Raw genomic sequence first — 12976 nt, 5'->3', positions numbered from 1 at the left:
GTGAATGAGTAATGGGGTACATAGTACCTCTACCTATTCACAAAAAGTGTAAAAAAAAAAACAAACAGTATACAGGTTTTTGACAATGTCTTTATTAAAAAAAAAAAATAAAAAAATTTAATATGTTCCCCCATGTATATCCACCGACCCAGCATGCACCGATTGGTGACATCTCAAGGAGGTGATGCCATCTGATATGTCGCTGGGTGGCCCCACCATTAACTATATAAGAACTGTCAAACGGCAAACCAGCCATTTGGAGGTTTGCCTTCACAGCAGGTAGAGCGATTTGCTTTCTGATTTCGGGTCGGCGGTGTGGCGGGCGTCGTGATTGATGATGGATCTTATTTTTTTTTATTTTTAATAAAGAAATTGTGTAAAACCTGTGTACTGTTTGTATTTATTTTGACACTTTTTTGGTTAATGGGTAGGGGGGGCAGGAATCTGGGGACCCCCTTGATACAAAAGATAAGCCCCCCACAATCACAGCCCAGGGTTGTGGGGAAGAGACCCTTGTCTCACCAGTGCTCAAATGACATCAGACAAATTACCGATAACAGGAGTATTGCTAGGGTTGTAGTAGCGCCTCTGTATACAAAGAGAGAAATTGTGTGGGGCTTGCAGCATAACTAAATAAAAAAGTGGGGTCCTCTGATTATGTTCTTTTGTGACAAAAAACGCCGGTGGAAGCTTGGGGTCATTGAAATCGTTACGCCACTACACTACAAGCTTACAGGCATGTAAATTTGTAAATGGTGTACTTGATATAATTTATGGCATTTTTGTGTTATTTATAATTTTTTTGGCATTTTAATAAGTTTCAAATTATCTACACCATTGGAGCCTTTTTTTGGAGTTTTACGTGATCTATGATTAGCAATAATGTGTTACACCAGGTGGCTTATTCTATCTGGTATGGGTATTGTACCACACTAGACATTCCTGAGCTCTGTTACTCAGGGTCCATCCTATTTGATAAGCTTATATTTGGTACAAGGTGTTGGCGGTGGTGGTATTCACTTTAAAAAGGGGAGTCTCACTCACTTTGCTGTACTATAAAGTGTTGAGTTTTTCTCAATATTTCCAATCCCCGTTTTTGGATCTTGTTCACTCAATTATGTGGTGGAAGTCACAGATTACAAGACACATTAAGTACATTTTTTCTTGGGACTGGAATTTTTTCACTGCACTAAACAATATTTATATTGTAACTTGGTAAAAATTAATTGTGTTTTTAATTTTTGTATGTAATTTTTAGTGCTGCAGTGGTCATACTTTTATATTAGCATAGAGGACTTTTTATACAGATCTTTTCTCTCTGCTTTTATGGTTTTCTTTTTTCACTGAGTGTGTTGCATCAGCATGGATTATTTGTGGTTTAAGTTCAAGGTGAAAAAATGTGTACAAAATGTGTACAATATACTAAAAAAAAAAAAATATCAGGAAAGATCAAAATATATCTATAGCATTTTTCCAAGAATAAAACCTGACAGAAATTTTAATATTTTGGCTGGAGGTTCATCGATCGCATCATTAACTGACCCCCCCTTTTGGGTGGGAAAGGTGGTGAATCAGCCGGAAATGGTTTGGTTCCCTCCTGGGGACAACTCCCAATGGTGAAACCACCAGGTCCCCCTCCAGCAGAACTGAGAACAGGCCAGACATCCTGCCCAAAGCCACCTCCTTCTGCAGTTTAACAGAAACTACGTCCGGATGAGCATACGCGGACTTCAGGTTAGCCATGACAGGAGGGACGCTGGCCAACGAACTCGGAATTGGAAAACCCTCCTTAAAACCCAACCATAATGTTCTTGCCGCAACCCTGTTCGGATATCTACTTAGGTACGGCGCCATTTTTTCCCACCTTCACCGGAGTCGTCCCTCTTTCCAGCATCAGCCGGTTTCTTTCCTTTTTTGAAGCATTTGAACAAGGGATGGGAACCCCCGCAACCCAAGCACTCGTGACAAACAGCAGGATCCCCCGAATTTGCAGGATCCTTCACTTTGTGGCCGATTGTGAAGAGGCTTGGGCACCCCTGGCCCCACCAGGAAAAAGGGGCAGCGCGACCCTGGCTTGTGTTATGAGTTTCATCCACAAGCCAAGGTCTTTGTGATCCCATCGCAACGATGGTCTCACACCCTTCCGCTGCCGGAACTGCTCGTCATAGCGCAGCCACGCCACACCTCCATAGACCCACTGAGCCTCGCTGATGTTGTCCAAGTAGCAAAACAAGGCCGAACAATTCTCCGGCACTTTCTTCCCTATATGTTAAATGCTTGAAGTAAGTTGGTGAATGTCCGCGGGATAAGTCTATAGCGACGCTTCTCCTCTTCCTCCTTTTTGCTCTCATCAGGTTTAACCTTGTTCAGCTAACAGCGGAAAGATCTCTACGTAGTCCCCCTTCCAAATCTTCTCCCTTACCTCTTTCAAATCAGACCCCAAAGGGCCCTCGCAGCAAACATAGGATTCACACCGCGCAGCATCCGCCAGCACTCCGTCCGATGACTACACCCTGGGGTGGCAACCGTAGCCGTACTCACCTGTGATGACCCCGCAGCCCCTGGGAGGACTGTGGCTGACCCTGCCTCGGCGGCGGGTGGCTGTGGAGCCGCCTGCACCACTGGCGACAGCGAAGGTGGGGACGCAGCGGGTGACCGCCCATCCCCCACCGCCGTCCAGGCCACAATAGGTGAAACCACAGGAGCGAGGGATCCCGCCACGGTTCCCTTTTCCAACAGTATCCCTACATCCTGAGACCAGAGCCATTAGAAAGTGTTGCAGCAAAGCATCCCCAGAGCTCACCGCCACCTGACCACCGGACCCGTCCCCAGCCGCCAGGACAGTTGCTTGGACAGGCCCGCCACCCGCTTGCAGCCCAGGAGAAGTACCGACAGGGAACCCAAGTGCAGACACAGACATCACATTCACAGACATACACAGAAAGACTTACACGGCTGCCCAGGGGAAACCGACTGACCAGCCGCACCTCCAGATCCCTGACAAAGTCCCTGCTGGACCGCAGCCTCCAAGGGCCCCTCTGAATCTGTGTCCGACACTTTACTCTACGATCGTGGGTCCCCCTGTACATCAGGGGACGCCGATGAGGTAGAAGGGACTGGGCGCCCGGGAGTGACATCATCCGGCGCCCATACGACCCTGCGGCTCCCCGCGGCCTGACTCCCATGTCAAGCCCTCTGCCGGCCTGCAGATGCAGCTCCAGGACCGTCGCTGTCACCTGAGGTACCTCTGCTTCTCCAATCGGTGGCCCGCGCCAGTACCCGCAGATCGCCCAAGCCGGGCCACAAAGCGAGCAGGGGAAGGCCCTGCACGGCTTGCTGCCGAGTCCTGATCCAGCATCGGTCGAGGCCTGGAGGGGGATGGAGAAGAGACCCTCCCGGCCGGCTCCCGCTGATGCCAAGGATTCCTCCCAACCCCCACCGAGGGAGGAGGTACGGGTCTCTTCACCCAGGGGGCTGAAGGGTCTAAAATCGGGCTCCCTGTGCGGCGGCTCACCCTGGGAGTCACATAAAGCACGCAGGAGGTTGAGACCACCTCAGATGTGGCGACACAGGGGCAGAAGTAGCAGGTCCCTGCCCAGACCCCTAAAGCACAGCAGACAGCTGGGAATTCAGCCACTGTGGACCATTAGTCAGGGCAGCCGAGCACAGCTGCCCCAGGAGTCTGTCCGGATCCTCCATAATGTGAGCAACATAGAAAGAAGGAAAAAAACTTTCAGTGCTGTTACCTCTCTGTCCTGCTGCCCCCAACTAATGAAACAACCACCCCTGCCCCCAGGGGATAATCTAATACCCAGGCCGCACACCCTACCCTTCCATTTCTCCAGTGTAAGCCACCCCATTCCCCCGCTGACCTGTACATACACAGGAACTGGTCCTTGCAATCTGCCCAGCGACCCCTAGTCATGTGGGCCCTACACCTAGGTTGTCTGCTCCGGGCCTTTTCTGTAGCAGGCAATGCACCTACCGTGCACAGCATCCCAATGAGCTTTGTTACTTCAGAAACTGCTGGAGGCAAGTCTATTCCTGGAAGGCCGCATGTGCTCTTATGAACGTCATGGCTGAGCACGTGAACAAAATGTCAGGGTCTAGAAGTAGCAGCAGAGACTAGGGTGCAGCAAGTTTAATGTTGCTAAAATGCAATAATATGCTTCTGTTCTATCCAGAGCCCAAAAAAATGGCCATTTTAAAGTGCATGCATGCTTTAGTGCATAGCTAGGCCAACCCCGAAAAGGATTTGTGGTCTTTATTCTCTAGCACCGAGAAAGCCTTTGTGTGAGACAATGTGAGAACATGTGTGTTTTATATCGGACTAAGCCATATGTAAAAATGTGAAACAGTGCCCTATAAGGTCTCCTTGTTATAAATAACTATCACACAGTAAATACATAATATACGCAGAATATACACTCACAGGCCACTTTATTAGGTACACCTTGCTAGTACCGGGTTGGACCCCCTTTTGCCTTCAGAACTGCCTTAATTCTTCGTGGCATAGATGCTACAAGGTGTTGTAAACATTCCTCAGAGATTTTGGTCCATAGTGACATGATAGCATCACGAAGTTGCTGCAGATTTGTTGGCTCCACATCCATGAGGCGAATCTCCCATTCTACCACATCCCAAAGGTGCTCTATTGGATTGAGATCTGGTGACTGTGGTGGCCATTGGAGTACAGTGATCTCATTGTCATGTTCAAGAAACCAGTGGTGTGATGATTTGAGCTTTGTGACATGGGGCATTATCCTGCTGGAAGTAGCCATCAGAAGATGGGTACACTGTAGTCACAAAGGGATGAACAGCAACAATACTCAGGTAGGTCGTGGCATTTAAACGATGCTCAACTGGTACTAAGGGGCCCAAAAGCTTGCCAAGAAAATGTCCCCCCCACACCATCAGCCTGAACCGTTGATACAAGGCAGGATGGATCCATGCTTTCATGTTGTTTACACCAAATTGTGACCCTACCATCTGAATGTCACAGCTGAAATCGAGACTCATCAGACCAGGCAACGTTTTTCCAAATTTATATTGCCCACTTTTGGTGAGCCTGTACGAATTGTAGCCTCAGTTTGTAGCCTCAGTTTCCTGTTGCTGACAAGAGTGGCACCCAGTGTGGTCTTCTGCTGCTGTAGCCCATCTGCTTCAAGGTGTTGTGCATTCAGAGATGGTATTCTGCATACCTTGGTTGTAACGAGCGGTTATTTGAGTTACTGTTGCCTATTATCTCAAACCAGTTTGCGCATTTTGCTCTGACATCAACAAGGCACTTTTGTCCACACAACTGCCGCTCACTGGATATTTTCTCTCTTTCAGACCATTCTCTGTAAAACCTAGAGATGGTTGTGCGTGAAAGCAGCATTTTAAATAATCAGACCAGCCCGTCCAGCACCAACAACCATGCCACATTCAAAGTCACTTAAATCCCCCCTTCTTCCCCATTCTGATGCTCAGTTTGAACTTCAGAAAGTCATCTTTACCATGTCTAGATGCTTTAACTGCATTATTGCAATTAACTTGCTGCCATTAGCTTAGCTGATTAGCAATTTGTGTTACCAAAGAATTGAACAGGTGTACCTAGTACAGTCGCCGGTGAGTGTAGATCTACATATAACTGGCACAGTTAGGGCCAAAAAAATCTTTCTTGATCATAGGCCTTAATACTTAGTATTGGTGTGTTTATAGCTTATTTATATAAATCTGTTCAAAGGAAACCTGTAGTGAGAAAATATGGAAGCCGCCAATGCCTGAACCCCCCTTGTGCTGATCCAGGATACTATCAAGTATCCTAAATAAGGTATCTTGTCACCCCTAGATGCAGGTTTAAAGCATAACTAGCGGTGTCCTCGAGCTCTCTGCCCGCTGCTAAAATCTTTAGCAGGTCTGTCTCTGGGTATCGATCTCCGGACATTTTCATTGGCCGAGCCAAGATGACATCACTCCCATGCATGCAGGGAAGATCATTCATCTCGGTATTGCTGAAATTGCATGCTGAGCTGCAGAAGCACAGCTCAGTGTACAGCATGGACTGGCAGGTAAGAAACTTTAATGCAGAAGAGATATATTATACAATATATGTCTCTTCTGCATTAAAAATCCGGCCTGTTCGCAGTTTTTTTTTTTTGGACTCTTCCACTTTAAACTGGCAATCAACAGATTGAAATTTAGCCAGCCCAGCAATGACTGATAAGTGTGTGGCCGCCTTGGTCAGTGCGTGGTGTCCTCTGTGCAACAGAAGATAATCATATAACTGACTTTTGTTTAAGAGACATATTGGAAAATTTTCAGATAAATAGGCTGCAGCCACTGATTTGTGTATCCTGGCAATGACAGGTGCCCCTTTCTGAATACAATGTGTAGGCGGTGAGGGGAAGGGGGGGGGGGGGGGTTCCTCCATCCACCTTATGTGTATGGCCAGCCTTATTCATAGTAAGCATTGAGACCAAACACAGCCAGGCACCTGGCATTTTCAGGCAAAGGTCTGCAATGGCAGGCCTCATGCTTCAGTGACGAAGCTTGATGCCATCTACTGATGCCACAATGTTCCAGGCTTCCAGCGTTTTTCAGGTGACTGACCTGAAATAAGTATGCAGCCAGGGTACACCAAGTGAGTCAGAATGCCTGATCTGCTTATTCCAAATACCATTTTGGAACCAGAGAGTCAGCATAACAGCCAGGCAACTAGCATCTTCAGAAGGAGAGGTCAGTGATGGCAGCTGCGTATTTTTTTCAGCACAGGTTTCCTTTAGGCAAAAAAGAATAAAAAAAGTGACATTGATATAACCCAGCCCTCTAAAAGTGACAAAAGAGCTGAAAGTACAACTAAACCCCACACATTACAATTTGATTGTACAATCTTCTTTCGATCCAAGACTAAAATCGATGTAGTGCAAGGGCCTGCCTTTCTGATTGAATACAGATTTATGATTTCTCCTGTATTGAATTGTATTGTAACTGTACTGCCTGCCCTTGTGTTGTAAAGCGCTGCGCATACTGTTGTAAACTCCTGGTTTTGATCATAAAATGCACACAGAAGGGATACAGATACTAAAGTACATACGCTGTAAAAGTAAAATATTCTCCAAAAAAAATAATTCAGCCATATTTTACTTTCTATGCATTTTCAGTATAGTTCTCTCACTCACCAGCTGTGTGCATAGTACTTCTAGGTGATGCAGCGTCCGAGTCTTCTTCGCCAAAAATCAGTCGAAAATCCAGCTCCCCATCTTGACAAATAGCTGCCCCCATTTGGAAAACCGGGGGGGATGTGGACAGAAGATAGATAAAAAAAAACAACCCTGCCAAAGCTGCAGAAAAGAGGAAAAGTGAATAAAGCGTAAAAGGGAAAAGTGATAAAAAGAACAGAAAAGTAATGGGAATACTTGGTTAAGCTAAACAAAAAAAAAAAAAAAAAGTGACGTAAAAAAAAAAAGCAGTAAGTCAGTTGATATTAGCAGGAGCTAAGACTGCAAGGCAGAGGATGTGTGAAAGCAGGATAAGGACAGATACAAAAGGGAGATAAATGGAAGCACGTTACTGTATAGAGAGGAGGTATATATAAATACAGAGACGCAGACAGAGGGGGGGATCCTTCTGCAGATCCCAGTATCCCCAGCTCCCCTCCTGCTCTTCTCCTCCCCACTCCTCTATCCTTAGCATTCCTTCACTCCTAGATTTTTTTCCCTCTGTTTTTTTTTTTTTTTTTTAATGGGAAACTTATTATAGACTTTTTTTTTTTTTTTTTTGTTCCAGGGCAGGGAAAACCCAAAAAGAAGAAAGGAACTTTTCCAGCACCTCCCCTTGACATTTTCAATTGGCTGGAGCTTGTACTGACATCATTCCAATCTTTTTTTTTTCCAAGTTCTGGCCTCTGCTCTCTCTAAAAATACAGTATGTCACTGGAAGGGATGTTTGTTTTAAAAGATCCAGGCTTTTGACAGGATGCCCCTTGGTTGGCCAGGAAGGCTCCCACCTCTCTTTGTGATTGGGTGTCTAAGCTGTCATTTTGGCTAGTAAGGGTGCTGAGGAGAGAGGCCATGTCTCTCTATGATCAGACAGGAGGAAAAAAAAAAAAAAAAGTGCTACAGCTGTATAGAACACAGGACAGCAATAGGATCTCTGCCCAAGTTGTTGATGACCCTTCACTACAGTTACATGGGATCAGCCTTCATCTAAATTCTTTTTTATTAGCATCAGAAAGCATTTTTTTTTTATTATTTTTTCATGCTTTATAAACATTTGCATTCTTGCTCAAACACTTTTTTGTCCCCTTGTGTATCTCGCTTTGCCTTTCCTTCCCTCTTCTGGCTTCTTCCTCCTGTCTTCTCCCGCCTGCACTCGGCATGCTGATGTGTCCAGTCACTGGAAGCAGAGGCCTGGATGTCATTACTGTAATGAATCTTTGGCTTGCTGCTATCACATATATGATTGGTTCTCATGTATGTAAACAAGGAAAAAGACCAGAGACATCTGCTTGCTCCCGCTACTTGTGCACATGCAGAATAAACTAAAGATTCATATCTGGGAATAGAAAAATAAGATGGAATGCTCAAATGCTGAAATGCATCTGAAATTTCAAACCACACACCTTTTTTAATCTGCTCATTGGAGAGATACCATTATATTTTATTAACTGTGTGCCGACCAGCCGCCATCATTATACTGCGGCAAGGTGGCATGATCCTGCGAATTGCGGTCAGGGCCGTCTTTAAGGCAGGGCAAAAGGGGCAGCTGCCCTGGGCCCTGCCTCATACTTGCCAACTATCCCAGTTTAAATTCACTTGTCCCTTGAAGTTTTAGTCCGGTGCTGTGTCCTGATATCTCAGTGTGAAGTTCTGTTACTATTGCTGCCCAGCTCTGCCCTATTGTGTACAGATGACTCACCTGCAGACCCTGTGTTTACATGTAAATACTGACATTCATATGTAAAAAGTGGTGGACCAGCAGCATTCATATGTATATCATGCCCCCCTGAGGTCAAATCCACCATCACCTATACTGAATGCTGCCCACTGGGGAGATAAAGGGGCATGCTTAAAAGTCTTGCAACTGTGGTCATTAAGCCTACCATGAGCCTGTTCTGCAAAGATAAACAAATTTAGTGAGATGGAGGGTTTTGTGGGGCGTGCAGAGGTAGACAGAGAAGGAATTACAGTTTGGGGTGCATAGGTGAGTAAGGAGGGGATGTATGTAGGTAAGGAAGGTTGGTGCAAAGATGAACAAAGGGGGCATGTAGAGTTAAAGGGGTGGAGGATTGGAGTGGAGAGGATGGGGATGGTTTGGGGTGCAGAGGTTTGCATGGGTTTTAGGATGCAAATGTGTACTGACAGGGTGGATAAAGATGTAGGTCATGTGTAAGGCAGCCCATTAATTTCAATGGGCTGCTTTTTGCGCTACAAATGCGGAAGAAAGTCCCAAACCCTTTTTCAAAATCACACCAAAACAATTAATGGCACTGCTGTGTATCTGCTAAAGGGCGGCATGTTTCTGTGGTGTCAGGAAAGCGATTTTGTATGCATTCCCGACACACACAAATGTGAACGCAGGCTAAATGTCTCAAATACATTGGTGGTCAGTGAAAATCTTCTCATTACATTAGGGCTTGGTGTAAAATCCTTACATTCACACTAGGGGCCAGTGTAAATGTCCCCCTTCATTTGTGGTCAGTGTAAATCCCTCCTTACATTGGTGATTACTGCGAATGCTTCTATTACATTAGTGGTCAGTGTAAACCCCTATTACATTGGTGGCCAGTGTTGAAACTCCTATTTATATTGGCAGTCTGTAAAAAAGAAAAAAAAAAATAATAATCAGTATTGCCACTGATCACACCCTCCCATCCCCCCACCACTGTCACTGATCCCAGGATTCATAGGATCCCTAGGAGTTTTCTGTCTATTAACGAGTCCCCTCACCTCCCCAGTCCATGGTGTGCAAGCAGTGAGGAGATGATGTGCTGTAACCTCTAGCAACCAGTCAGTGAGCGGTAATGATGCACTGTAACCTCTGGGAACCAATCGCTGCCTGATCTGATTCAGTAAACTGATTTTTAGTCTAGCTGCTATTTATTGTATGTCTCAGAGCAGGTGGAGAGTGAAACTGCACGGAGGGGGGGGGGGGCCCGAAGAAAATGTTTGCCCAGGGTCCAATTAATATTAAAGACGGCCTTGATTGCCGTAGCTGTACATCGGCTCGGGAAATCACTTTTGTAGGCACTCATTGGCCAGCGGGTGGAGCCAATCAGCGATCGTTCCCCGCACAGTGACAGAACAGGGATCTGCCTGTGTAAACAAGAGAAATCCCCGTTCTGACAGGGGAGATCATACAGATCCTGTCTTTCTGGTAAACAGGAAGACTGATATGTGCGTTTCCCCAGTCACACAGTCCCCCATACAGTTAGAAAACACCTGCAGGGAACACATTTAACCCCTTGATCGCCCCTGATGTTAACCCCTTCCCTGCCAGTGTCATTAGTACAATGTCAGTGCATAATTTTAGCATTGATTACTGTAATAATGTCACTGGTTCCCCAAAAAAGTGTCAAAAATATCAGTTAGGTGTCCGAACTGTCCACCGCAATCCCGTTAAAAATCGCTGCCATTACTAGAAAAAAAAAAAAATATATATAATAATAATAATAAATATATCCTCCTATTTTGTAGATGCAATAACTTTTGCACAAGCCAATCAATATAAGATTATTGCGATTTTTTTATCAAAAATATGTAGCAGAATACATATTGGCCTGAACTGAAGAAAAGATTTTTTTACTTTTTTTATTTTTTTTGAATGTTTATAGCAGAAAGCAAAAAATGTTTTTTCTTTTTTTTCAAAATTGGTCGCTCTTTTTATGTTTATAGCGCAAAAAAAGAAAAACCGCAGGGGTGATCAAATCCCACCAAAAGAAAGCTCTATTTATGGGAAAAAAAAAGGACATCAATTGTGTGTGGGTACAGCGTCGCATGGCCGCGCAATTGTCAGTTAAAGCAACGCAGTGCTGTATCGCAAAGAATGGCCTGGTCAGGAAGTGGGTAAATCCTTCCGGGGCTGAAGTGGTTAAAGTAGTTTAATGCTTTGTGCATCATTTGGATCGTTCTATATTATATATATATATATATATTTTGTTGCTCAATACACAACTCTTCACTTTTTTTATACTATTATGCTGGATTTAACTAGCACCAGTGGAGATTAATTAGAACACCTTTTCGGGCTTCTTTTGCTGTCTGTGCCCCCGTTAGGGAGAATCACCTCTACTTTTCCTGTTTGTCAATATCACTGACAGTGAAAGTGAAAGGAAATCACAAAATTTCACTTCTTGTTTTAGCTATGGGACAGGAAATGAAGGAAAATCTCTCCAATGGTATACAGGTTGCAAAAAATAACTGATGGATATTATAAGCCCCCCTTACTCTATACAAAATGAAAATAAAGTGTTGCCTTGAGTCTTATTTTAACCACCTGACCTCCAGAAGATTTACCCCCCCCCTTCATGACTAGGCCATATTTTGCGATACGGCACTGCGTTAATTTAACTGACAATTGTGTGGTCATGCGACGCTGTACCCAAACAAAATTGATGTCCTTTTTTCCCACAAATAGAGATTTGTTTGGTGATATTTGATCACCTCTGCATTTTTTTATTTTTTCAAAAAAAGACCAACAGTTTTGAAAAAAAAAAAAAACAATGTTTTTTACTTTCTGCTATAAAACATGTCCAATAAATAAAATGTAAAAAAAAAAAAAAAAATCAAAAATCAAATTTCTTCCCAAATTTAGGCCAATGTGTATTCTGCTACATGTTTGTTTTTGGTTAAAAAAAAAAATCCCCATTAGCTGCTTGCTGAGCAGCCGCCGCAGTTGTACTGTGGCAACATGGCTCAGCTGCGCGAATCGCTGTTATCTTACGCCGCTTCCTCTGGTGGCCACTAGGGGTGCGCGTGTGCCTGCAGCTCGCACCCGGAGCCGATGCGAGTGCCCGGCGGTCATCGCTGTCGCGATCGCTCGTAACACGGCGAGAACCAGGATCTGTGTGTGTAAACAGAGATTCTGGTTCTCTGAGGGAAGAAGTGACAGATAGTCTGTTCATACAAAGTATGAACAGCAATCTGTCATCTCCCCTAGTCAGTCCCATCCCCCCTTCAGTTAGAACACACACATTAGGGAACACAATTAACCCCTTGATCGCCCCCTAGCGTTAACCCCTTCACTGCCAGTGACATTTTTACAGTAATCAATGCATTTTTATAGCACTGATCACTGTATTAATGCAAATGGTCCCAAAAATGTGTAAAAATTGTCCGATGTGTCCGCTGTAATGTCGCAGTCAGGATAAAAATCGCATATCGCCACCACTAGTAAAAAAAAAAAAAAATATAATAAAATAAAAATGCTATAAAACTATCCCCTATTTTGTAGACACTATAACTTTTGCACAAAACAATCAATATACGCTTATTGCAATTTTAATTACAAAAATATGTAGAAGAATACATATTGGCCTAAACTGAGGAAAAATGTATATATATATATATATATATTTTTTTTTTTTTTTTTGGGGGGGGGGGATATTTATTATAGCAGAAAGTTTAAAAAATTGCGTTTTTTTCAAAATTGTCACTCTTGTTTATAGCGCAAAAAATAAAAACCGCAGAGATGATTAAATACCACCAAAAGAAAGCTCTATTTGTGGGGAAAAAAGGACGTCAATTTTGTTTGGGTGCAGCGTCACACGACCGCGCAATTGTCAGTTAAAGCGACGCAGTGCCGTATCGGAAAAAGTGCTCTGGTCAGGAAGGGGGTAAAATCTGGGGGGCTGAAGCGGTTAAGCATATATTGATTGGTTTGCGCAACAGTTATAGCGTCTACAAACAATGTGATATTTTTACTTTTTACTAGTAATGAGGGCGATCAGTTACTTAAAGCAGGACTGCGATATTGGTGGCAGACATTCTGACAC

The 12976-nt window shown here is 44.3% G+C and overlaps 1 protein-coding gene across 1 annotated transcript in view; it reads right to left on the bottom strand.

Annotated features, from left to right (window-relative positions):
- The window catches only part of NFATC4 (nuclear factor of activated T cells 4), a 144983-nt gene extending 136384 nt beyond the window's left edge, over nt 1–8599 (bottom strand). Inside the window, exon 1 of the mRNA XM_073631813.1 lies at nt 7164–8599. Coding sequence (XP_073487914.1) covers nt 7164–7266 — 103 coding nt within the window. The 5' untranslated portion in view covers nt 7267–8599. The remainder of the gene's footprint in view (nt 1–7163) is intronic.
- Nucleotides 8600–12976: the final 4377 nt, after the last annotated feature.

The sequence above is a fragment of the Aquarana catesbeiana genome, linkage group LG01, assembly GCF_042186555.1.
Source record: "Aquarana catesbeiana isolate 2022-GZ linkage group LG01, ASM4218655v1, whole genome shotgun sequence".
Lineage (NCBI taxonomy): Eukaryota > Metazoa > Chordata > Amphibia > Anura > Ranidae > Aquarana > Aquarana catesbeiana.
The sequence above is the reverse complement of the archived record's forward strand: the minus strand, read 5'-3'. Positions and strand labels throughout refer to the sequence as shown.